Source organism: Mastacembelus armatus, chromosome 4 (genome assembly GCF_900324485.2).
Source record: "Mastacembelus armatus chromosome 4, fMasArm1.2, whole genome shotgun sequence".
NCBI lineage: Eukaryota > Metazoa > Chordata > Actinopteri > Synbranchiformes > Mastacembelidae > Mastacembelus > Mastacembelus armatus.
In genome coordinates, this window is record NC_046636.1 from 13,503,584 (window position 1) to 13,530,838 (window position 27,255).

Here is a 27,255-nt window from a genome sequence, read left to right on the forward strand (position 1 = left end):
ATAGAGGTGACAAAGATCTGTGTGTGTGTTTTGACTCACTACTCATCCAAGTAGCTTCATCCATCTAAGGGAAAGTTGGTAGGGAATCTCAGATTTATCCTTCAGGTTGGTTTCACTCCACCCCTAGACCAAATAGGCTACTTAAGTGAACTATGTAAATGGGGTGAGAGTCGTCAGACCCACACTCCTGAGTTGGTTTCACTTTACACCTGGCCTGAATAGGTTTATTAGGTAAACAATAAAAGTGAGCACATGTGAGGTTGAGTCTGTCCTCCCTGGAAGGCATTTGATGTGTTCCTTAACTTCCTGGGAATAGATGAAAGGGCAGCCTGGTAGACTGAAGATGTAAAGTTGAAGCTCATCTAAATAGGCTAATGTTAAACCCTAGTTGAGCTGGAATTCAGACATTCAAAACAATCCAAAGACAAAATAAAGTCATTGTTTTTGTCCCAGTTTAGTTTAGACCAACAAATCCCAGGTAGAGGGCCAACTCTTGTGTTTTAGGTCCTAAATAATTCATTATGCAGCCTTTATCTTGCTGCTTTTGAGGGGTTTCTGTCAGAGCTAGTCAAGTAGCCCACACATCTTTCTCCATAGCCCATGGTCCCCAGCGCCTCCTGGAGGATCACAAGGGACAGATGGAATATGTTGTCTACCATGAGATTTTGGCTCTGTCCTCAGGTCCCTGTAGTTGGATATGCCTGGAATATTTCCACAAAGAAGTTACTCCTGAAATAATTTTGTGTCGTGTGTGAATATGAGTTTAATTCAAGTCAGGTAAGACTGAGAGGCCAGTTTGTTCATAATTAGTTCCATAGTTCTACATTCTGATGCGGGATGATATTTATGTGTTAGCCAACACTGAGCAAATCATCATATTATTATATTAGTAAAGTACAAACCAATAATTTGCCCATGGACATGGATGATGGTCACAATGCAATGAAAATAGTTTAAAGCCCCAGAAGTTAAAAGTTAAAAGTGGCATTATGTTATTATTAATGCAACTGCCTCTCTGGAGAATGGCTTGATGGGTGGGTGACTCAGTTTTGCACAATCATTACATTTAGAGTAATAGATTCAAATTAGCAGCTGAGAGTTAGAATGCAAGCACAGTCCCAATTCAGTCTTAATTGACATGCTACAGAAAAGATGAGAGAGGAAGGGAGAGGGAAGGAGGACAAAGTGAAGAAGATGAGTAACAAAGAAAAGCTGGCATTAGAGAAAGTAAGATGGGTGGGAAATCAAACAGTTATATTTATTGTCAGGGAAGTCGTGCAGCAGCGCAGGTGCCAACATAGAAACATGCTTATTACACGATTCACATACAGGGAGTAAGCATATTGACCTGAAAAATGACCCATATGAGCTGGAACATACTTTGTCCACATATAATACAACTAACTGCACAATTTCAAAATATTTCAAAATTATTTGCTTCATGTTTTTGTCAGATTTGACGTGAAATTGTAAGAGATATTGCATCTCAACTAACTCAGTACAATGGAGCTAAATGACAATTAGCTTAGTACTATATACACGTCATTGCTAGGAACAGCTAAGATACTGCGAAGAACCCTCAAACTCCCAGGACGGAAGACACACACATTGAGGAAGACACACACATACCACCCGTAGGGATGAGAAGGGAAATTTATATTTTTTATATATATGTAATTTGATGATAACGTCTATTTACTCACTAAAACTGAGTAACTAATAATTAGAACTGCCATTTCCATCACTGGTAAACTCACATTTTTTTAACTCCACATTCCCAGACTTCATCTTTTACACACATGTAATCTTCAACTCCAAGTCACACTGACTCATCTGACATCACTTGCTTCATCAGATAAATATTTGGCTATAACTGTGCTAGAATTATGGTTTAAAGATATTGTGATTCAGCTGGGTTTGAGAGGGTTGACATTTGTGTTTTCAGGTGAGCATTATCAAAAAATGAATATTCATGTTTATTTAGGATCTCTTCTGCCACTGTACTGTAATTACACCTCTAGTTTTCTGGTCTGCCATTCTTGTAGCTTCTAAAACCAAAGCCACTTTGTCTGTTGTTAAACTCAAGTAGCTTGTTGGGGCAATTAAAACATCTTTTCCTAAAAGAGTGAAATATTAATGAGAATTTAAATTATATGTAGGGTCCCTTGTATTCATGCAGCATCTGTAGAATGCAAAATAACCAACATTCAGAGGAGAGCATCATAAAAGCAGTGTGAGCTCAGAGTAATGATGGTCAGACAGCAGATGAGAGTTGGGGCAAGCCAAGCCTTTGAACTAGCCAAGACAATAAAAACCTGGTTAGCATGCTGGAAACAACATCATGGGGCTGACACAGATGCAAAATTTTGTGAAGTGAATACAAACTCTGAACATAGATCATAGGCACGAATTAGTTTCTTCATCAAGAAAGGCTTTAGGTGTGCACACTTTTTCAGCCAAAGGTTTATTTTATGGTAAGCGACTTTAATAATTTTATCTTTGTTTCTTAGAAATGTCTAAGCAATTCATTGTTGTAATTATTACTTATTACATTGTCCCACCCTCTTTGTAATCCTTTCTTGTTTGGGAAATGTACTTTTTATGCAGAGAGCACATTATTACTATTTAAAACATGCTCATTTCACAAAATTTCAGAGGAGCATCCTGCATGGAGCAATATGTAAAGTGATGCAAGGCAACATATATACTCTAACAGCAGGATGGGGAGGGTGCAAGTGGGAGAGCAAAATGGTTGCACTGTGGGGATTGAGGTCCTGAGAGAGAGGCCGGGACGGGCCTGAGGCGCCTAGCAAGATGCCAGCGCTGCACGGCTCCAGTCTGCCAGGCCTTGGCTTTAGGAGGGTAAAGAATGAAAAAACCAACCTTCCCGTTGATCTGAGTGGTGAGATTTTGGATTGTATTTTTGGATGGTGAAATGATGATGGAGGGATTTAAGATAAAGTGAAAAAGAAAAAAAGAACAAGAAGGACAAAATAAAGAGCGAAAGGAAGGAGACAAGGAGAAACAGAGAGAGTAAAACAGGAAAATATCTGCTTATCGATTAATGAGTGAGAAAAAATCAGTGGAGACAACAGCCTGTGTAGTGCAGTGACACACACACACATTCACACACACACATCATCATCATCACGCACAAAGGCCATGAAGGGTGCACATTAATAAGACACAGGGCACTATTTTTGTGGCAGCGCAACAATCGTATTGTATTTGTATTGTATTTTCCTGACCTTAAAACTGTATTTGGTCATCTACGTGCTGGGACCAGGCACAGAGTGCATGGTGCTAAGGTAGAAGAAAAGGGGAAAACAGATGAAAGGATCAGCCAAATGAGGTTGGTGGCAAATGTGTTGTAGACCTCTCATCCACATTGTTTATGGTGCAGCCACTTCAGCAGTAATCTGGTGAAAGTATCAGCAGAAGCCAACTAACTCTTTTTGTTCACTATCTGATATACACAGCTACTTCGTATTTTATAAAAAGCCTCTCCTTCAGTTCATTTAGTAACTGCAGCCATTTGAAGGCGAAATACATTATTTGTGGGAGGAATGCATTATGAGGAGCTGGGGTCAGGACAGCCTTTACTAATGACCAATCCACTCCTGTCATCCCCTTTAAAAGCACTGTAGGAAATCTGACTGATTGATGTCATCAAGATCATGACATTGAACTATATGAGATACAGTGACAAATACAACTATAATTAAACAGCACATTGAGATCAGACTTACTTTACCTACTGTTCATAAATCCGATAAAATGATTCATTGGGACATCTGCAGGGGATTTTTTTTTATTTATCGGCTCAAAATATTTTCATGTGTTATTTTGTGTCTATGTGTAATTATTGGACATGGATTTGTTGTCAGATTTGTGAAACTTAAAGACAAGCTGGAGCACACTTCCTCAGCACAGTAGCCTCTGCCTCTTCCCCTAACCCTAGGACTAGTTTATTTACCTAATTTAAAAATAATCTTCTGGCAGACTGGTGTGATGGACTGGTGACTTGTCCAGGGTGTACCCGAGCCTTGCACCCAAAGAGAGCTTAGATAAACTCCAGCAGTTCCCCGTGACCCTAATTAGGAATAAGTGGGTATACATAATGGATGAATGGACTTTGGAAGATCATTAAAATACATCTTGGCAAGTGTATTTGTGCTTGTGTTGAAACATAGTAAAAATACATTTTTGGTAAGTCTCCAAAGTATAAGATTAATAAAAGAGTTACTGATACAAAAAAAATGCATATTTAAAGTAAATTTTTGCAAAGTGTATTGAAATATTACTTTAGTAATTTAGCATATTTCTTAAAGTGAACTTTTTCAACATATTTATTAGTATATTTGTTATATTTCCCAGAAGTATGTTAAATTATTGATAGAAAAAAGTATATTCAAAGTACATTTTTATAAAATATATTGAAATATCATTACTTTATTGGTAATTTAGCATATCTCTTAAAAGTGAACTTTACTTTAAACATTTTTTAAGTATATTTAGTTATATTTTTCAAAAGTATGTTCATGGTTTGTTTTTTTATTTAAATTGTGTAATTTTTTTCAAAATATAATTGTCATGATTCCCCTTTGGGACTTCCTGCCGGGGAACTTTACATTCTCATGACTTCCTCTTTCCCTCGCACTGGTCTCCGGCAGCTTCACACTACTTATTGAGTTATTACTTATTGATTTCACCTGTGTCTTATCACCTTTGCGTTCTCACTATATATACTTCCCTGTTCCCTTTGTTTGTGCTGAAGCATTAGTTTGCATAAGCCTAGCTAGAAAGCGTGTGTATGAACTTTGCCTGTTTACCACCTCATTCAGTTCTCTCAGGTTTTTTCTCATTCAGAGATTTTCAGTTTTCCTGTTTGCCTCTCTGTTTTGTGTTTTTTCCCTCTCCTGGTGAACCCAGGGGAGGTAATAAATCCTTTGAGTCCTGCATTTGGATCCTACCTGTTACGATCTCACACAAGCAGGAACGCAGCTGAAGTTTGGAAGGAGTTTAATTCAGGTATCGTAAATAGTAAGAGAAGAAGATAGTGCTGGTCAGTTCGATGATCAGGTCGAAGGCTGGAGTAGGAAAGGTCGTCAGGTAAGTAGCAAATCGTAACTGGAAACACGGGGTTGAGTCTCTGATGTCTCTAACGAGAACGGACAATCCAGAGTGTGATGAGGGAGTCTTTATAGCACGGTGAAGAGCCACCGCGCAGGTGAGTGGTAACAATCAGAACTCAATTGGATCGGCGTGTGTGATTGATGTGAGGGTCCAGACGATCTGTGACAGTACCCCCCCTTCCACAGTCAGCTCCCGATGACCCGTCGCGGTGGTCTACCTCGTCCACGCGGTGCGGGACGATCAGGGTGGGCCCGATGAAAATCTGTGAGGAGTGTGCGGAGTGGATGAGGGAGTTACGTTGGCGAAGGGGAACATATTGTACATCTGGTGGACAGCCAGGAGGGAGTCGTTGGTTAGCGGGATTGGGAAGTGTCGGCGAAGTCCACTGAATCGGAGCTGCGAAAATGTCTGAAGGAAGAATGTTTTCGGGAACTTCCGTGTCGTTGTCATCATCATAAAGGCGAGATAGAGTATCAGCCTTAATGTTTTTAGTGCCGGGCCGGTATTTAATCTGGAAGTGGAATTGAGTGAAGAAAAGAGCCCATCGGGCTTGTCGTGGGTTTAGTCTTTTGGCTTCCCTTAGGTATTGTAGGTTCAGTCAAAACCAGGAAGGGGTGTGCGGCTCCCTCGAGCCAGTGTCTCCACTCTTCTAGGGCTAACTTGATGGCTAGTAATTCCCGATTGCCAATGTCGTAATTCCGTTCAGCTGCATTAAGTTTACGAGAGAAGTAGGCACAGGGATGAAGTACCCTTGGGGTTCCCTGGTACTGGGAGAGAATGGCCCCTACTCCGGAGGATGAAGCGTCTACTTCAACGATTAATGGGGAGTCCGGATCTGGGTGAGAGAGCAGTGGGGCATGTGTGAAAACATGTTTCAGCTTCTGGAAGGCCTGTTCGGTCCATTGGAATGTCCGCGCATGCCCCTTTAACAGGTCTGTCAGTGGATTAGCTATGTCACTGTATCTAGCTATGAATCGTCGATAAAATTTAGAGAAACCCAGGAACCTCCATAGCTCCTTAGTAGTGGAAGGCCAGGGCCAGGAGGTGACTGGCTTATCCTTGTCCTGGTTCATCCGAACACCCTTCTGAGTGATTATGTGTCCCAAGAAATTAATGGATTTTTGGTGGAAAAGGCATTTTTCTGCTCGGAGGAATAGACAGTGGGACTGAAGACACCTTAAAACTTGTTCTACATGTGTATAATGATCAGTGACAGATCGGGAGTAGATCTATGTAGATAACTACAAATTTATTGAGAAAATTTCTGATAATCTCGTGCATGAAGTTTTGGAAGACTGCCGGGGCATTTACCAGTCCATAAGGCATAACTCTGTACTCGTAGTGTCCCGTGGGTGTGACGAACGCGGTCTTCCACTCATCCCCCTTTTGGATTCGGATAAGGTTGTAAGCACTACGTAAGTCTAGCTTAGTGAAAATTACTGCACCTTGGAGTTGCTCCAGGGCGGCAGGTACTAGAGGTAGTGGATATTTGAATTTTACAGTGATTTCATTCAGCTTACGGTAGTCAATGCAAGGACGTAGTCCACCGTCCTTCTTGCTAACAAAAAAGAAACTGGATGCGGCAGGTGAAGTGGAGGGTGTGATGAACCCCTGTTGTAGAGCCTTCTGGATGTACTCCTCCATGGCTTTGTTTTCAGGGAGAGAGTGTGGGTAAACCCTCCCTCGGGGAAGTACTCCCCCTGGTACTAGATCTATTGCACAGTCCCAGGGTCTATGGGGAGGTAACTGTGAGGCGTGTTGCGGGCAAAACAGATCCAAAAATTGATGATATCGGGGAGGAATATAGGTAGTGCTGCTGGTGGAAGGATTTTCTATGGAGGCTGAGTGTATTGGGAATGAGGTACTGTGGGGGAAGTTGGGTTTGGGACGTTTCGGGAAACAAGTCGGAAAACACGACTTTCCCCAGTGAAAGATCTCCCCCGTCTTCCAAAAAATAACGGGGTCATGTCGGATCAGCCACGGTCGTCCCAGGACTATGTCCACCGTGGATCCTTCTAGTACGAGGAGATGTATAGTTTCCTCGTGCAAAACACCAACTTGGAGAGGTAAGGGACCCACACAGCGGGATACATGTTTGGATGTTAATGGTGTCCCGGTGACGGATTGTACGTTGTAGGAAGTCTCCGTAGTGGTTGACGAGATTCCGAGTCGCCGGCAGAGGACGCCCGAGATGAAGTTACCTGCAGAGCCAGAGTCAAGGAGGGCCGTGACTTGTAATACAGCAGAGCCATAAGTTAACAACACAGTGGTCGAAAGTGATTTTAAACGAGGGAATGTCGGGTGGATGGTACTCACCCACGTTCTAATGGGTTTAATAAGACACTCGGGGATCAGATGTCCGCTGGCCCCACAATACAGGCACAGGCCCAACCGAAGTCGTCGCTGTCGTTCACCGGGAGTAAGCCGTGTGGTGTCCGTCTGCATGGGTTCCAGAGAAGTGGTAACTCCTGATGGTGGGAGAGATGAACGTAGTGAGGGGAGAGGTTGTTCTAGAAGACATTCCTGGACCCGGTTGGCACAACGAATTGCAAACTGGATTAATCTCTCTAACCCACAGGTATCGTCGTATGCTACCAGGTTTAGGCGTAGCTCGGGGTTCAATCCCTGACGAAAAGCGGTGAGGAGCGAGGGTTCATTCCAACCGCTCGCAGTGGCAAGCGTCCGAAATTTCAAGGCGTATTGTTGAATGGTCATAGATCCTTGTTTCAGGTTGAAAAGTTGCTCGCCAATGATTGAGTCCCCTGGTGTAGTTCCAAACACTTCCCGGAAGTGACCGAGGAAGGCCTCAAAGGACTGAGCCGCTGGACCGGCCTGGGTGATTATGGTTTCAGCCCACTGCAAGGCTGGTCCTGTGAGTGAGGTGACCAGAAAAGAGATTTTGAATTTTTCTGTAGAATAAATGTGTGGGTGTTGATCCAGTATGAGTGAGCATTGCAGGATGAAGCCGCTACAGTTGTCTCCGGTGCCCGAAAATGGCGTTGGCCGAGCTATAGTACTGGCGACTACCACAGGAGTAGGAGGTTCGGGTGCGCCGGCGCGGCTTGACGACACCGTGGTGCCGGAAGGTAATGTTGGAAAGAGGCGTCGTAACGGATCTGCAACAGCTTCCACCAGCTCCTCGTTAGAGCTAGGCTCACTCATGCTGTCGGTATCCGGTCCGTTCTTCTGTTACGATCTCACACAAGCAGGAACGCAGCTGAAGTTTGGAAGGAGTTTAATTCAGGTATTGTAAATAGTAAGAGAAGAAGATAGTGCTGGTCAGTTCGATGATCAGGTTGAAGGCTAGAGTAGGAAAGGTCGTCAGGTAAGTAGCAAATCGTAACTGGAAACACGGGGTTGAGTCTCTGATGTCTCTAACGAGAACGACAATGTGTGATGAGGGAGTCTTTATAGCGCGGTGAAGAGCCACCGCGCAGGTGAGTGGAAACATTAATCAGAACTCAGGGGAATTGGATCGGCGTGTGTGATTGATGTGAGGGTCCAGCCGATCCGTGACACTACCTCTCCTTCTTCGTTCCAGCCTCTCACACCAAGAGATAACAGATAACTACATATGACTTTAGCTGTATTTCAGTATACATAAAAATTATCTACATTATGTATTTCTGGGTGTGGTAAACTGTACCCTTGTAAGTGGTCTAATTCCTGTGTGAAAAGTTTCATTTAAAAATAAATATATTTATATTATGCTATTGTTTACTTAGTGTATTTTGTATGCTTTTTACAGAATTCCTCTGAGAACTATGTGGAATCTTGAATATCACAAATACATTTTAGTCCCATATGCATATGGCAGGTTTTCATTTTTTCAAAAGTCAGAATTAAACTGCCTTAAAAATACCCATATAAAGGATAGATGTTAGTTGAGATTTGTTTGCACTTAATACACTGGAAACATTTCAAGTATACTTGTTGCAAATGTAAAAAATATACTGACATTAAGCTTAGTGTATTACCAATAAACCTTGAACGAAAGTAAATGTACTTAAAAGTTGATCCAATTACCCAGTGACCGTTAACTTAAAACGCAAACATTACAGTAATTGATGTGTGTATACTCCACCACTGAATGTCACTAACTTTGTGCTCTGCCTCTCCCCTAGTTTGTGTTCTCTCCCTCTCTTCTCTTTGTACCTTCTGCAGGTGTCCCTGGTCCTGGAGCTGTATATTGCTGATGTGCAGTTACTGGCCCCACCAACCTGCAGTGTCTATTTGTTGTTTATTGTCACTGTTCTTTACTCTCTCCTCTATCCACTCACTCCAACCAGTCGAGGCAGATGGCTGCCCAAACTGAGCCTGGTTCTGCTGGACGTTTTTTCTTTCGTTTAAGGGGGTTTTTCCTCTCCACTGTCACCAAGTGCGTGCTCATAAGGGTTTTTTGTTTTTTTTTAAAGAGCATTGAGATGATTGTATTGTGATTTGGCGGTATACAAATAAAATTGAATTGGATTGAATTGAATTGATGTGTGGTGTGAAAAGAAATCGTAATGGGCTATTATATAATGTAATACATCCATGGGGGTGGATGATTCAGCTATTTAAGTGCACCTTATCTATTTATATTCCATATTCAACATGTCTTGAATTTCCTACAATGTCAATCCAATGTTTTCTTGTCTATAGTGATTTACTACTGTCTACATGTCTACTGTTAATACAATAACTCTGTTAAGGTTGTATAAAGAAATTATATTATATAAGTATAGACATATTTTTATCATCAATTTTGCAGTTGATTGAATTTTTATTACTTAATGGCTAGGTGGACCAAGACACCGTCTTTACGTCCCAAGTAAATTATTGTCCAACATTCACAAACACATCGCCTCAAACAAAGCAAACTAAAAATATATTCAAGTGAAAGCGATGCAAACATAGCAAAGCACAACAATTGAAAATAGCTCCATTCATGTCAAGATAGCAGGGTAAGCATTTAAGAGATGAACAGAAACATATACAGTCTGTGACTGACATGTGAGACATTGAGGGATAGGTTGGAGACCAAATATAGAGAAGGAAAAGACATAACAAATAAATGTAAAGTGAAATATACATAACAAAAGAAAAAGACACACACTTTGGCAACATACGCCATGTTGCAGTGTTTGCTCAAAAATCACACTGAGATGAAAATCGAAACAAAAGTTACCAGTGGACCTGGAAAAGTTAAAGGTTAGCAAGAAATAACAAATAACTATTAATTATATTGCATACTTCATAATCTGGCTTTGTTGGCTCCGGTTCTGTTCTCAGTTAGTGGATGACAGTTTCTATAAAAACTTTTCATTAACAACTTGTGTACAAGCAGCAAACAAAACATCTTCAAATCAATGTCTTCAGTGTTTTTGTTTTTTTTAAGCTCTCAAAGGCAAGTTTTATCTCTTTGATCTGTTAATGAGAAACTGATACATCTGCTGTGGACTCTACAGTCCTTGTTTTAGCCAAAAATGCATTCTAAAACATGCTGAAGCTAATATGAAGTATCACCAATCTGAGTTAGAAAATTTAAGTTACAGTCTTTTTATTATAAAATTCAGTCATAGCTAGGTTATTAAAATTATGAGCTTGTGTTTATTGCGTTTAATTGGTGCAGTCTACTTAATATGTATTTGGACTAATTGGGATAGCTAGTATATTGAATGAGAGGCAAGCAGACATTCTTGTGGGTGAAGAAAGTCATGTGTAAGTGGTGAAGAGGATCCCTGCATCCTGAAGTGAGTAGGGTACAACAAGTAATTAACCCAACAAAATAAAGATACTGCTAAAGACATTGCCTCACAGACATTTGACCAATGCAAGGTGCTATGTTGGTGGGGGGTTGATGTTTCATGTAGTGGTGAGATGCTGCAATGCAAATCATGTCCAATTGAAGGTTGATTTATGTGTTTCTTAGATGTCAAACGTTTGTAATGGCCACAGGCAACATCAACATGTCCCAGTAACTCCATGCAACCCTCTAGTTAATCCAGAATGCCGCAGCCTGAGTTCTGACAGGAACCTAGCAAGAGAGATCACATTTCTCCTATATTAGCTTCTCTTCAGTTGGCCAAAATGCAGAATAGAATTTAAAATTGTTCTCCTCATATCCAAAGCCCTTTGTGATCAAGCTCTTCGTATCTTAAAAACCTCATAGTACCATATCATCTCAATACAGCTCTTCGCTCTCAGAGTGCAGGTCTACTTGTGGTTCCCAGTTTTCAAAAGTAGAATAGAAGGCAGAAGGTGGAACCAGCTCCCAATATGGGTTCTCCACTCCACTCTCCACTTCTCTCCTCTCCTTTACATAGATAAATCCTTAGATCCTTTTTTTTTTAATGCATTTTTTGAAAATCTTGCATCTCAGACTGCTGGTCAAAAGTCATAACTAGTGTGGACAAAAGGATTTATTGCTTTAAAAACTCTATCATCGTACAATGGGAGTACTGTATTAAGAAGCACTTGAAAAAAAGTTATATCCTTTAAAATAGATCAGCCAACTATTTAAATATGATATTTCATACATGGAGCTGTAATTTTTTGAGGTTAGAGACACAGGGGCAAAGCAGACCAATACTCCTGAGAAGCTTTAACACTATTTTTTAAACTGTGTCACATTAACAAAATACAAAATAAGTAATTAATCATTCATTCAATAAGTAATCAATCAATCATTAATAATTCTCATGCTTTAAAAATTGCCTTTGAGACAACTGAGTTGTTTGTTGACTACTTAGCAGATACCCTGTGGCTTGGTTTAACCCTGCTGGCTTTTGTTGCAGCATATATAGCCAACTGGAGCCTTGAATCAGGGAAATTGCCAGCCTGTTTTCTCCCACATGGGTGTGCAGTGTCAACTTCCTTATGTGGCAAGACCCTACATGCAACCCTCCACCTTCCCCAAAAACAAAGAGGCAGAATCACAGCCAAGCTATCTTTCACCTTTGAAAAGGGAGTGGAACAAAGTACATAAACCATCACCCAAGAAACAAAGACAAGACAGAGAGAAATGACACTGAGCAGACAACAGGTCTGACTTTCACTGCTGCTCAATCCATTGGAGCCCGTTTCCCTATTAGCAGTCAGGAGGCAGAGCATCAGTGCAGAAGAGGTGATAAGAGAGGACCTTACTGCTGGAGGTGGTGACCTGAATGGCAGCAGTGCAGGGGTCAGTCGAGGCCAAGAAAGATCTTACCTCTAACATAAAGGTTAGCTGGAGCCGAGTAGCGAATCCCGGCGCTGTTGATTGCCACACACTCGTACTTGCCCTGGTCCGACTCCTCACTGTTCTCAATCTGAAGGGCTCCTGGGGAGGGAGGCCAAAAAGTCACAGTTCAGGTCTGCACTGCACACATTTGAACAAAATATAGACACATGGGCATGGTGTTAGAGTAACCTGATTCAGACACACTAATGCTAATCCTTAACACTGGCACACCAAATGTGTATTTATCTGGCTGTAGAATCATTTTTATTGAACTTTTTTAGCTATTTTGTTGATAAAACTTAATATTGTGACATCTTTTTAATAATTTATATCGTTAGTTAGAACAAAATGAGACTATAAACTACACAAAGGGTAGATATCATACAGTTTCATTTGAAGTGCAAAGTAATGTACATTCTATGAAAACAATGACAGTTTATCACCATTTCTTCCTGCATAGATTTTTTTCTGGTGAGTGTGCCTGGTTATTTTGAATGCCACTCAAAAAGCCTTCCTGTAAAAGAAGGTGGTTTTTAAACACAGACTTTGTCACAGCAGCTTTTAGCAAAGTGTTAAGTGTATAAACACCATTTCGGAACTTGTGACAAGGAAACCATGCAGAGAGAGACGTGATATTTTGAAAGATAAAATGTAACGTAAAGACAATGTTTGGTTTAAATCCAAACTTTTTTTGGCTTTCTGCAACCCACTATGGGTGACATTCAGTAGAGAAGAGCTCTTAAAATTCAGTCAACTCTCTCCTGTCATCACTGATGCTGAAAGTTGTTAGGAGAGCTTAGTTGGAGGTGCAGTGACTCTGTGCCAGCTGGAGTAAACAATGTTCATTAAACGCTCATTAAGCTATGACAGTGAGGGACCCAAACACCAGTCCCACCTATCCATTTGGCAAATCTCCTGTCACTAGCCAATAAAGTTGAGGAACTGCTTCTTAATAACCAGACTGACTTTTTAAGTTCTGCTGTTCTGTGTTTCACGGAGACTTGGCTCAGTGACTCCACTCAAGTAAACAATCTATAGCTGCCAGCCTTCCTGCTCCAGACTGCAAATCTCAACCACTAACTGCTCAAATACAGACAGCCTATAACTTGTCCCACCAGGGACAAAAAACATACTGGACCACTTCTACAATGTATTAAAGGACACCTATTCCTCTGTCCCTCGTGCAGCTCTGGGTCTTTCTGATAACTGTTTCATCCACTTCATCTCAACCTACAGGCAAAAGGTTAAAGCTGCAAAGACCATGATTAAAACCATGGACTGAAGATGCAAAGTCAGCGCTAAAGGCCTGCTTTGACTGAAATTGGAAGATTTGAACGTGATCAGGGATGCATTCACAAACCTGAATGAACTCACTAACACTGTGACATCTTACATCAACTTCTGTGAAGACGTATGTGCCCACGACTTTTTACATGTAAGCCTGAGTTTTACAGTGAACTGGGGTTTATTGTTGTGCTGCTTCTTTGTGCTAAGAAGGAGGCCTACAGGACTGGGTACATGACTCAGGATAAGCAGGCCAGGAAGACACTGAACAGGGAAATTAGAGTAGCTAAGAACTATGCTGAAGTTTTAAGCCAATGACCCTGTGTCAGTGTGGAGATTCCTACAGAACATCACTGGTTGCAGGAGACCATCCCCCAATGCTGGGGAGAACAAAAGACTGGCAGATAACCTGAATAAGTTTTACTGTAGGCATGTGAAGCATTTCATATCCCTCACCCACACAACCTCAGACACATCACTGTCAGCTGCTTTCCTTTCCGTCTCTGCTTTCCTTCCATCTGTGAAGTGGAAGTGTCTTTCAGAGAAAGAAGATCAGGAAAGCACCAGGTCCTGATGGTATGACCCCCTCCTTTCTGAAAGTCTGTGCAGTGCCCTCCTGATTCAAACACCTCCTGGTTCCCAGGAAGCCCTCCATCAATGGGCTGAGTAACTACAGACCTCTCACCCTGACATCTGGGGTCATGAAGTCCTTTGAGAGACTGGTGTTGATCCATCTAAATGACATCACAGGCCTGCTGCTGGACACCCTGCAGTTTGTCTACCAAACAAACATGTCAGTGCAGTCAACATGGCACTGCATGACATCCTGCAACATCTCAACTCTCCAAGAACCTATACATTGGTCCTGTTTGTGGACTTCAGCTCCGCATTCAACATCATTCTTACACATCCTCAGGTCCAAGCTGACACAGCTCACTGTGCAGCCAGTATAGGATTGCAGCCAGTCAATAAACACAGAAGCCCCCCAGGGATGTGTGCTCTCCCCACTGCTCTTCTCCCTCTACCCCAGTGACTGCACCTCAGGGTAGACTTCTGTTAAATACCTGAGGTTCGCAGATGACACAAGTCATTGGTGTTATTCTAGATGGTGATTAGTCTGCATACAGATGAGAGGTGAAACAGCTGGCCCTGTGGTGTGGTGGCAACAACCTGAAGATTATCACCCTCAAAACAGTAGAGATGACAGTGGATTTCAGGAAAAACCTCCCGTCCTAACTCCCCTCACCATACTTCATTGTATCAAAGGTGGAGACCTTCAGGTTTCTGGAGTCCACAACCTCCCATGAGCTGAAGTAGATATCCAACATCAGCACCATCATCAGGAAGGCACAGCAGAGGATGTTCTTTCTGTGTCAGCTCAGAAAGTTCACCTTGACCCAGAAGCCGTCAATACAGTTCTACAGCGAAATCATCAAGTCTGTTCATCACCATGTTGTTGGGCTCAGCAACCAAACACAACAGAAACAGACAGTTTGGGTGACAAAAATAATCATTGGTGCAAGCCTACCCTCCATCAAGGCTCCACCTGTACACCTCATGGGTCAGAAGGAGGACAGAGCAGATTTCTTCAGACGTCTCAAATCCTGGTCACAAACTGTTTAAACTCCTCTCCTCTTTGTAGTGCAACAGAACAATATACAACTAAACAACAAGACACAAGGACAGTTTCTTTCCCCGTGCCATTACTCCAATGAACAGTTAATCCATGCTGTCCTGACAATGGAATATAGAAACCACTGTCAAACCAGAGTCAAATTCCTTGTGTGTCCAACATATTTGTCAATAAATCCAATACTGTTTATGTTTCTATTTGACATCCCTTTTCTGCAACAGTTCTAACATCACTTCTCTGAAAGCACCGAATACTTCTTATGCACACTAAATTTACAGTTGGAAGGTTCCATTTTGTGAAAATAATATGTAAACATAAAATGTTACTTACCTGGAACAATGATGTTACATCCAATCCAAAGACATTTCATAAAAATTTCATAGAATTTAAACAAACATTCAGTATTCAGTTGTCAGTAATAATAATGGATCTTTAGTGATTATGCAATATTAAATACTGGCTGACATACATCATGCAGTTTTGTAGTGGACAATAAGAAATGTGAAAAATAATGTTAAAAATGTACATATTTCAGAATACAATCCTGAAATGCAACATGGAATGGGTGTGTAACACAATGTTAAAAGCTACCATGTTTTCCGGGCTATAAGTCACACTATTTTTACTCCTCTGGCTTTTTGTGCGACTTATACAGTGAGGAAACTGTATTATTGTATTATGATGTGTATATTTACAGTCATTTTGTCGAGTAGTTCCTAGTGTTACATAGCACTCTTAGCACTCTTGACTCATTTGAAGATAATATTGTACTGCCGAAGAAGTAAAAACATTTATGTTCACGCTAAACTCTAACTCGTAGTGTAACACAAGTGAAATTGCTGCCCAAAGAAAGAGCTATAATGCAGACTTTAGAGTACAGGTAATACAGTATGAGGCTTCATCTTCTCCCCACACTGATGTTGGCAGAGTTGATCCATGTTACTTGACATAGGTGAAAGAACTTTGTAATGCACTTCTGCTTGTTATTATGTCTCACCTACATTCTTCATAGGCTCATTAATACCATAATTAGTATGAATAGAAATGCAACTTACACACCAAAGCAACTTATATATGTCTGTTCAACTTGGCTGTTTTGCTAAAAGTGACTTATACTCCAGTGCAACTTATAGCCCAGAAAATACGGTAGTTTAAGAAAAATAAAATCAGCAGTTAAAATAATTTGTGTGGTCACATCTCTGGTGGATCTAGTGCAGACAGTGAACTGGGAGATGGAGGAGTAGCAACCTTCATCTGGGATGCAGCCAGCAAAGGCATTGAGCCTGAAATGTAGTGTTTATCCTGAACTCCCTCTCTCTTTCTCTCCCCCACACACAAACACACACACACATACAATATGTAGGTAAGTCTTTCTCCTACATATCATAAAACACTGAGGTAAAAATGATAAAGAAGAGGCTGTAGAGTGTGTTGTCTTTCATAGCTCTTGACCCCCGTGGGTGTCGGTCCATGAGACCGCAGATTGGTGCTCACACTGTTGCTGAAGTTTGTGAAGAGCAGCTGAATCTTTCTTTATTTTTATATTTCTACCTTTCCATTTTGTGATCACTGCCTATCTCACTGCACACTGGCAAAATGGCAGAGGCCTTTTAGGAGAAAATACTTAATTCTCTCCAGAGAGTTGCAAACTGATGATAATGGAGATTTTTATTCTGACGTTATGGCATGAAAAAAGGCTCATCAGTGCTAGCAGAGAGGGTGTGACTTCCTACAGACAAAGAATATGAAGCCCTACACAAAATGTTACAAGCTACCGAAACTTCCTCTGCCCTTCAGACATTGTTCCTGCTCTCTGCAGCCTCCAAGGGCAGCATGCACAGCGAGATTAAACCTTTCCACTATATACAATTGGCACACTACTAATTTAGATGTTATGGAACTGGTAAGTTACGACATATTCTAACAGTGTCACTTCTATGACAGCTATTGCTGGGGTTGTCACGGCAGTGAAATCACTCATCTGAATGTTTAAGTAGAGTGTAATGTGATGCTGTAGCCTGTTGCATTGCATGTTGCTTAACCTTCACTGAGTAGGTGATGGACTGTAAGGCTGTGTCCACACATGGAGTTGGTGTAGGGTGCTTTCACACCTACAGTAATCTGATTGATGCAGTTAATCTGTTTAGGCTGGTGTAAAAGGGGCCCAAAAATCCCTGAGAACCAGCAGGGAAATGTGTTTCTGGGTCTACTTAGCCTGGCCAGCCAGACCCACTTCTTTCTTACTGGAAGAATGTGGGTCTGGAACCCCTGCCATAGGGAGTCTCTAAGGCCTCAACTGAGCCGAGCTAATCATAGCCGTTTATATGCAATGGGGTGGGCTTTGTGCTCCAGTCGTCCAACCAGATTTAAACAGGCCTTGCAAATACGCACTGACTTGTTTATAACGTTTCTCAATACCAGTCCCAAGTCTGAAAATCTTTTTACAGCTAGCTTTTGCTATTTACTCCATTCAAAAATATGCACAGAACTGGTGAAAATACAGTGTATTATAAATAAATATAAATAAAGATTTCCTTAAATCTTTATTTATCTTTTTTAGCTTTTGCCCAAAAAATGTATATTACCTCTCACATTATGGATCAATTTTGAGCTTATGATGCTGGATGACATGTGTTAAACCTCTGTGAACATAATATGAACTGGTTCTAAAAAGATTTTTTTCGTCTGGGCCAACTGAACTAAATCATTGAGATTAAATCAATTGTGGTGTTCACACTGACTAGCAATTTTTTCATTGCCATTTGGTGACTTGTCATCCTGTGTCACCACCTTTTCACAGACCACAGGTAAAAAGTTTATTCACATGATAGAATGCAAAATTACCATTGACACCACTTGAAGACTTTGTTCTCACTGTATGCCAACTTCATATTGCAAACAAAATCTTTTTGTGACTTAAGTTTATAATGTGTGCTTTAGACCAAAATCAAATCATTCCACTTCCAACGTAAAGACACCTTTAGATTTTAGTCTTTCAAATTGAAAGAGTCTAATGAACTGAACACTCATAAAGTTAGTTGTGAACACAACCAAAATGAATGCTTACTAACTTAAAACAGCTGGTGTCAAACCATTCCCATTTTATTTCTCACTAGCAAGGGTGTATTTGCCTCAAGACAGTATGCACTTTTGAAAGGGTATGTGGTGAAGGCAGAGAAAGTTTCAGAGCAGGCAGAAAGGACAGAGAACTGGAAATGGGGGTACACTGAAGTGAAAAGAGGAGGAGGACAGAGGCAATGGAGGAGAGGGAGTGGTGGTGAGGAGAAGTAGTTTTTTGTACCCAGCATTCTTACCTCTGATTGGTGTACCACCTGGTGAGGTAATTTGAATGCAAATAAGATTAGAAATAACCATTAGTATAAAGAGAAGATAGGTAACATTGAAATAGAAGACTAGCAGGAGATTGGCAGGAGAGCATAAGGAGGAAGAACAGCAGAGATAAAATACTATTTTCACCCTATATACTTATGTCTATAAATGTTTATCACTAGTCATCATTAATGATGACTAAGTGTCATCTTTGAAGTAGCAATGGTCTTAATGATAAATTTCAACCAAAAGCAATTTAATTAACAAAACAAAAATATTTTCTATATTATAAATTTCTTATTTTCTTCTCAAGCTTGGATAGCCAAAATGGTTTCAATAATATGTCAAGCCCCAGCTACAATTGCCTATAGTCTATCATTTGTGTATCTGGTTATTAACTTTAACATGGTGCTTATTTGTGTCATACACCTGGATATTTGCTCCACATAGCTGGAATTCTGTTCAATTGTTGAATCTGTGGAAAATTCTGGGTTATTAAACTTTTCACCCTTTTGTAGCTTAAACACTGTTCATGCAAAGTTCAGTGTTTGTGATTTGAAAATCACACTCAAATCACAATGTTAAAATGATTCTTTATTCAGTCTTTAGTAGGACAGTAGTAGAATTTTCTCCTTTTATAACCCCTGTTGTTATAACCCCATTTGGTCATATCATGTCATTTGCAGCAAATGGTAAAAAGATTGGTTACTATGCAGATGCCAGCGGTTTGGATAATGAACCAAGAGACTTTTTTGAGCCAACAGTAACACAAAACAGGGTTAGATAAGTGGTGAGAAATAGCAGAAGGGGGACTTGGAAGCTGCGTAGCCCTTGAGGTCTGATGAAGGGGACATCAGCAACTTTCAGAGGGTTGGACAGTCCTGAGACCTGCCCTGACTTCCCTCCACACCCATCTGACTGCAGGATGAATTTCTCGCCACTTCTGCATGAAATCGGAGTGTCATGAGAGATGTCAGGGTTCATTGTGAAAAATAATAAGACTTATTATTATATTTTCACAATATCTTGATTGAGGGGATTTCTTTTTCTCTAATAGTGTAAATGCTGCAGTATTTAATTAACAGTCTTCATATTTCAGCTCAGAAAATCATAACTGCTTTAAACATCACTGTATCAAACTGATGATGCACCGGTTGCTTAAAGCTTTTGTCTGTTTTGCCCTTTGCAAGCAAAACTAATGAAATAAACTCAAAATCCCATCACATGGACATCTGACTGCTACTAAAGGAGACCTCCATTGAATTTTTATTTCCATAGGGAGAAATTCTCATCAGTAGTGTAATAGTAGACATGGGCTTTCTTAACAAAAACGCTGTGGTACAAATTGTGGGTATGGAGCTTAAAAGATGATGTCTTCTATCAGTCAGGAATTGTCTAAAATAATGATTGTATGGTACTGTTTGTGGTTAGTTGTCTGTTTGTTGTTTTTGATGTTGTTGTTTCTTGATGCAGATCTGTAATTGTAGCAATTACTGTATGGTGGATTGGAGTGACATGAGTTAGATGTGTGTGTAATTTTTACTATGAATAAACTAAGTCAGCCATCTGCATTTGGTTGCTGTGGGACTGCATGGAATGATGGGTCCTTCTGAACCAAACTGAAACAAATTGCCTTGCTGTTTGGTTAATAATAAATGGCATGTTTGACCTTACCCTGACAGTGATTTGGAAAAGTCCTCGAGTTGACTTCAAAGCCAGTGATTTCCTAGAATCTGTCTCTCAGCCTTTTCTCTACCTGTGTTGATATGAGTGCAGCCATCGGAGGGGGACCATGCTGCAATGGCTAATAAGAAAGTTAGGCCCCAGACAATTCTTTCAACATTGTGTAGGTGCTCATGGTATTTAGCAGGAAGAAGAGAGGGCAAATGACAGGTTGGATGGAGCTTAGTCATTTAGCCAACAATGATATCACAACTCTCATCTCTGGTCTGACCTCCCGGGGCTGCTTTTGTGCTTAGGCTCCTCTGGATTCTGGCCCCCTCTTCACAGAGTTGCTTCATGTGTTAGGCACTATTGGCATGCAACTATTCCCACACAGGTGCTACAGTGCATTTTACATTTTATTTTATTTATCTTGTTGCTACATTGATACCCCTGTCAAATACTTTTGTATATAGCATAAACTTGACAATTCAGCTGTGTGTTTAATATTTGCAGACATACTGTAAAAGAGATTCTATGTTTGCATTTTCCAAGCTGTATCATATAGGTGAATGTCCTCAAGTAGGATTAGAAGTCGCATTATACACATATCTTATTGTCATGTTTGCTTTCCTTCCTATGTCCTCCCAATTCCACCTGTGCCAAATTTACAGTTCCTGTGCCAGTTTTTCTAACTTTATCCAAACCCAGTTGCCTCATTCACCAGCACCTGAAAGTGCAGTTAAGGTGGCAGTGATTGCTGAACAATGTGGAAACACATTGAGATGAGTGCTTTACCTGAACGCAGCTGTTTTATGCGTCCATTGCTGCTGCTGATGTCCACAGGTAGGAAGTCTTTGAACCAGTATATCTCTGGATCAGGGTTGCCACTGGCTGCACACAGCATTGTTGCAGTACGTGTTCTCTCCACGACCTTCAGTTGGGGCCCCATATCAATGGTGGGAAAACCATGAGGGATCTGGTCCTCTGTGTCAAGGCAGAGAGAAAAAAAATATACAACAAAAAACAATGATACTCTGACAGCTGGGCATGATAAATGGATGATGATTAAAACTACATTAGATGTGTTCATCATCCTAGATCCTGTAGTGTGTGCAATTTTACTGCTAGTCCTACAGCCCTGAGCTTTTAAGTTTGCCCCCATGAAATGCAACATAAAATCCAGCTGTAATCTAAATTTTGCTGTGCCAGTGCATGACTAAATCCTGATTACGATCACCAGGAAGTATCAGAGCTGTCAGTGCAGGATACAACACATGTGACACTGGTGAACCAACCCAGGTTAGAACTTTGCAATATATTCCTTCTATCCAAGAAACTGATGTAGTGCAGTTGTAGTAGTTTGGGATTAACAGCTACATGGACCAGAAAACAGTAACTTGCTTTAAAATGTGTTCTTCACAGACTTGTAAAACAGGGGCTTGTCTTGTGGATAGAAGGCCAGAGTATGTTTGTCGTTAGCAAGGTTTGTTAGTCAGTTCATTTAAAGTCACATTCTGCAATTAACAGTTAAACCAAACCATATGAGTCCAGAAGTTTTATGACAGCCATTTCATTACATTTCAACAGAGTTCTGTAGTGTGTTGTACCTGTATCAGTTCTCTCTCCACAAGCTGAAAACAAACTGTTGAATAGTAAACCTGAGAAGCTGAACTTTAAAGGCACAGAAGTAGAAATTATAATCAGTCAGTGACAACCTGCACTGCTTAAAGTAACTCCAAATCTAACTTTTGAATTGTTGTCTCACTGAAATGCCAGGGTGAAGGAGTAGCTGCAATTTTCCACTCAAACTTATTATTAAACTCTCACCCTCAGAACAGTTACAACTCATTTGAGAGCGTCACTCTTTGTCTCTCACGCCAAGCTGGAAAACACAAAAAACAGTTCTACTTGTTATTGTGTACTGTCCACCTGTCCCTTACTCAGTTTCTAACTGAATTTCTAGACGTCCTATCTGATTTTGTGCTTAGTTCACATAAAGTCATTATAGTGGGAGATTTTAACATTCATGTGGATGTTGAAAATAATAGTCTCAGCATTGCATTTAATTCAATATTAGATTCAATTGGTTTCTCTCAAAATGTAAATAAACCTATGGCCATATGGCATTGAAATTGAACATTTAATAGTTTTCCCCAAAATCCTCTTTGGTCAGACCATTCTTTAATAAATTTTGAATTTAAAATAATTGCTCATGCAGCATTTGGAAGAAAATTCCACTACAGTAGATTTAGACGCTGTTCATAAATTTTAAGAAAATGATTCCATTTTTATTTACTTCTATGCCATGTGCCAACACAGTGGAGGGCAGCTTCCTCCTGATTATGTTGTTGACAGTGCTGTAGCCTCTCTGCGTGAAACACTTGATACTGTGGCCCCTCTGAAAAAGAAGTTAGTGAATTAGAGAAGATTAGCTCCATGGTCCAGTTCACATATCTGTACATTAAAGCAGACATCATGAAGGTCGGAAAGAAAGTGTTGTTCCACAAATTTAGAGCAATTTTATCTGGCCTGGAAAATTCTATTAGAAGTCTATTAACATATAAACATGTTAATATGACACTATCATCCACAGCATCTTATTACAGAGACTTGAGTATGTTATTGGAATCAAAGGAACAGCATCAAAATGGTTCCAATCTAATTTATCAGACAGATTCCAATTTGTTAATGTTGATGATGAACCTTCCAGGCACACATAAGTTAGTTATGGAGTTTCACAGGGTTCTGTGCTAGGACCAATTCTGTTCACCTTGTGCATGCTTCCTTTAGGCAATGTTATTAGGAAGCACTCTATTAATTACCACTGCTATGCAGATGACACTCAGCTGTATCTATCCATGAAACCTGATAATGCAAACCAGTTAGCCAGACCTCAAGCATGTCTAAAGGATATAAAGGCCTGGATGACCAATCTATCGGACAGATTCCAGTTTGTTCATGTCCATGATGAACCTTCCACACACACAAAAGTTAGTTATGGCGTTCCACAAGGCTCTGTGTTAGGACCGATTCTGTTCACCATGTACATGCATCCTTTAGGCTATGTCAGTAGGAAGTACTCTATTAATTACCACTGCTATGCAGATGACACTCAGCTGTATCTATCTATGAAACCTGTTAACAAACCAGTTAGCCAGACCTCAAGCGTGTCTAATTCAATTCAATTCAATTCAATTTTATTTGTATAGCGCCAAATCACAATACAAATCATCTCAAGGCACTTTACAAAAACTAAAACTAAAAACCCAAAAAATCCTTTATAAGCAAGCACTTGGCGACAGTGGAGAGGAAAAACTCTCTTTAACGGAAGAAAAACCCTCCAGCAGAACCGGACTCAGTTTGGGCGGCCATCTGCCTCGACCGGTTGGGGTGAATGGATAGAGCAGAGAGAAAAGAACAGCAACAATAAACAACAAATAGACACTGCAGGTTGGTGGGGCCAGTAACTGCACATCAGCGATATACAGCTCCAGGACCAGAGACACCTGCAGAAGATACAGAGAACAGAGAGAGAGGGAGAGAGCACAAACTAGGGGAGAGAGAAGAGCACAAGGTTAGTGACATTCAATGGTGGAATATACATGTGAGGTGGGAGGAGAGGAAGAGAGGGGAAGGGAGGGGAAGGGAAGGGAAGGTGTGGGGGGGTTAGGATAGGGGAGCTCAGTGCACCGATGGTCCTCGGGCAGTCTAGCAGTCTAACTGACATAAAGGCCTGGATGACCAGTAACTTTTTACTTTTAAATTCAGAGAAAACAGAAGTTATTGTATTTGGGCCTAAAAACCTCAGAAATAACTTTTCCCAAATTATAGCTACTTTAGATGGCATAGCCCTGGCCTCCAGCACTACTCTGAAAGACCTTGGAGTTATTTTTGACCAGGACATGTCCTTTAACTCACACATAAAACAAATCTCTAGAACTGCCTTCTTTCACATGTGCAACATTGCCAAAATTAGGAACATCCTGTCTCAAAATGATGCAGAAAAACTAGTCCATGCATTTTTTACCTCAAGGCTAGATTACTGTAACTCATTACTGTCTGTATGTCCAAGTATCTCCATAAAAAGCCTCCAGTTAATCCAGAATGCTGCAGCCTGACAGGAACTAACAAGAGAGATCATATTTCTCGTATATTAGCTTCTCTTCATTGGCTCCCTGTAAAATACAGAATAGAATTTAAAATCCTTCTCCTCACATACAAATCCCTTCATGATCAAGCTCCTTCATACCTTAAAGGCCTCATAGTACCATATTAACCCAATAGAGCACTTCGCTCTCAGAGTGCAGGTCTACTTGTGGTTCCCAGAGTTTCCAAAAGTAGAATGGGAGGCAGAACCTTTAGCTATCAAGCTCCTCTTCTGTGGAACCAGCTCCCAGTCTGGGTTCAGGAGGCAGACACTCTCTGTACTTTTAAGGCTAGACTTAAAACCTTCCTCTTTAACAAAGCGTATAGTTAGGGCTGGCTTCAAGTAACCCTGAACCATCCCTTAGTTATGCTGCTATAGGCCTAGACTGCCCGAGGACCATCGGTGCACCAAGCTCCCCTACCCATCCCCTCCCTTCCCTTCCCTTCCCCTCTCTTCCTCTCCTCCCCCCTCACATGTATATTCCACCATTGAATGTCACTAAACATGTGCTCTCTCTCTCCCCTACTTTGTACTCTCTTCCTCTCTCTCTGTTCTCTCACTGTACCTTCTGCAGGTGTCCCTGGTCCTGGAGCTGTATATGCTGATGTGCAGTTACTGGTCCCATCAACCTGCAGTGTCTATTTGTTGTTTATTGTTGCTGTTCTTTTCTCTCCTCTGGTCGAGGCAGATGGCCACCCAAACTGAGCCCAATTCTGCTGGAGGTTTTTCTTCCGTTAAAGGGAGTTTTTCCTCTCCACTGTCGCCAAGTGCTTGCTCATAAGGGATTTGTTGGGTTTTTTGTTTTTTAAAGTGCCTTGAGATGATTTGTATTGTGATTTGGTGCTATACAAATAAAACTTAATTGAATGTTGTAACCCCTTAGCCACTGGATGTGGACCTCCGGCCAGAGGCCTTGGGGTCTACTCCGTGAGGTATGTACTCAGGATTCCTTGTGACTTCACTGCCACACACTATGAGTGTGTGGCATGTAGGTGTTCACTGTACCTGCGATGTGATTGGTGGGTGGTGTTAACTAGATTATAAAGCTCAGGGGGTGGTTTGCTCACGCAGGTGCGACTCTGTGTGGGTACAGTGGTAGTGGCGTCTGGTAATCGGCCATCGCTTCCTGTTTGGAGCACGTTTGTGTGTCTCGGCGTTCCAGTTTGGCTGGCGTCGTGAGTTTTGGGACTTCTCCCGTGGGGTGAGTTGGCTCGTTGTTCTGTTGGGTGTTTTTGGCCTCATGCCTAGGCTGATCTTAAAAAAAAAATTGTTTGTTTTAGATCCTGTGTTGCGGCGGAGACTGGCCGCTGATCGCTGCGGGCTTTTTCTCCTCCTTTTGCTGTCTGCAAGTGCTGTGCCTATTCCAGTAGGTAAAGTTTACAGTGTGTATTTAGATTAGTTCTCCTCCAATGTATTGATATTGGTGTTTTGTTTTTTTTAATTTAGGTACTGGAGTCGGAATGCAGTCTGGAGTGAAGGCTGCAATTTGGGAAAGGGGCCGTTGCTTTGTTTGGCATTGTTTCCTTCTGTAATTGACCACAGAATCGGCCCATTGGACTCCATCTTCCCTGTTGTGAACGCCGTGGTTGGGGTTCTCTTTTTTTGGGGGGGGGGGGGTCCACTCCACAGTGTGCTGTGGCGGGGTGCTCGGGAGTACTCCGTCAAAGGAGTGCTCTTTTCACCCCGACGGAAAGGGGCTTGTTGATTGTTTGTTTTATTTTTATTACTGATTCGTTTTTTTCCGTTTGGTGGGTGTGATTTAAATGTTTGATTGGTCATGTTTTGTTTTCTTGTGTCGATTTATTGGGTTAGTTTTGTGATTTGGGTTTGCATTGTTTGTGTGTTTTGTCTTTACTTTTCTTTGTATTTGCATGGTTTGTTGTGTTGTGTGCCCTGTGTCCTATTGGTGCGGGTGTGTTTGATTATTAATCATCCTTGCTGTTATTATATTTTGAGGCATTATCGTTTTGGGGTTATTTTAGCATTAGTTCTATTTTATTTCAGAGGCCCACTGTGTTTTAAATAATTGTATTAAAATAACATTGGTTTTTGTTTGGTATTTAGGGCATCACGTCTCTCTCTTTTGTGTCCGTCCCTAGCGCGGCTTTTTTCGATCTGGTTAAGATTGTTCTTCTGGGTTCCTGGGGTTTTCCCTGGGTGGCGTTGTTGACCTATTGCCTCATATATATATTTATCAATTTTACCCACTCGCCACAAGTGCTTGCAGCATCGCCCTCTGGCTGCCAGGAAAGATGAAATAGAACAGGAGTTACGCATGTAACTACAGTTCTACGAATCCAGTGTCTTCATGTGTCAGTCCCAAGTCACAAGGGTTGTGTCAGGAAGGGCATTCGACATAAAATTTAAGGCAAATCAAACAGGCGAATCACAAATATGACTTTCATACCGGATTGGTCGCGGCCTCGGTTAATAATGACCGCCACCGGTGCTCTTGACCTATACAGGGTGCCAGTGTAAATTAGACTACTGTTGGTCGAAAAAGGAGAGGAGGAAGGCATGTTCGTAGGCAAAGAGAGAAGAAAAAGGGCAGGACTGTAGGACTAACAGTAGGGACTTTGAATGTAGGGCTGTCAGGGAAAACTAGAGATTTGGCTGATATGATGGAGAGAAGAAAGGTGGATATCTTGTGTGTTCAAGAGACCAGGTGGAAAGGTAGCAAGGCTTATAGATTAGGAGCAGGGTTCAAGGTGTTTCATCATGGTGTGGATGGAAAGAGTAATGGAGTAGGAGTTATCCTGAAGGAGGATTTTGCTAGAAATTTTCTGGAGGTGAAGAGAGTGTCAGATAGGGTGATGAGTCTGAAGCTGGAAGTTGAAGATGTGATGTTGAATGTTG

General features: G+C 41.1%; 1 protein-coding gene across 1 annotated transcript in view; it reads right to left on the bottom strand.

Moving 5' to 3' along the window:
- ptprfa (protein tyrosine phosphatase receptor type Fa) overlaps positions 1-27,255 on the bottom strand; it is a 363,596-nt gene that overhangs the window by 261,833 nt on the left and 74,508 nt on the right. The window contains exons 4-5 of the mRNA XM_026323606.1: positions 21,048-21,236; positions 12,329-12,439 (exon numbers count right to left, since the gene is read on the bottom strand). Of these exons, the coding sequence (XP_026179391.1) occupies positions 12,329-12,439; positions 21,048-21,236 (300 nt within the window). The remainder of the gene's footprint in view (positions 1-12,328; positions 12,440-21,047; positions 21,237-27,255) is intronic.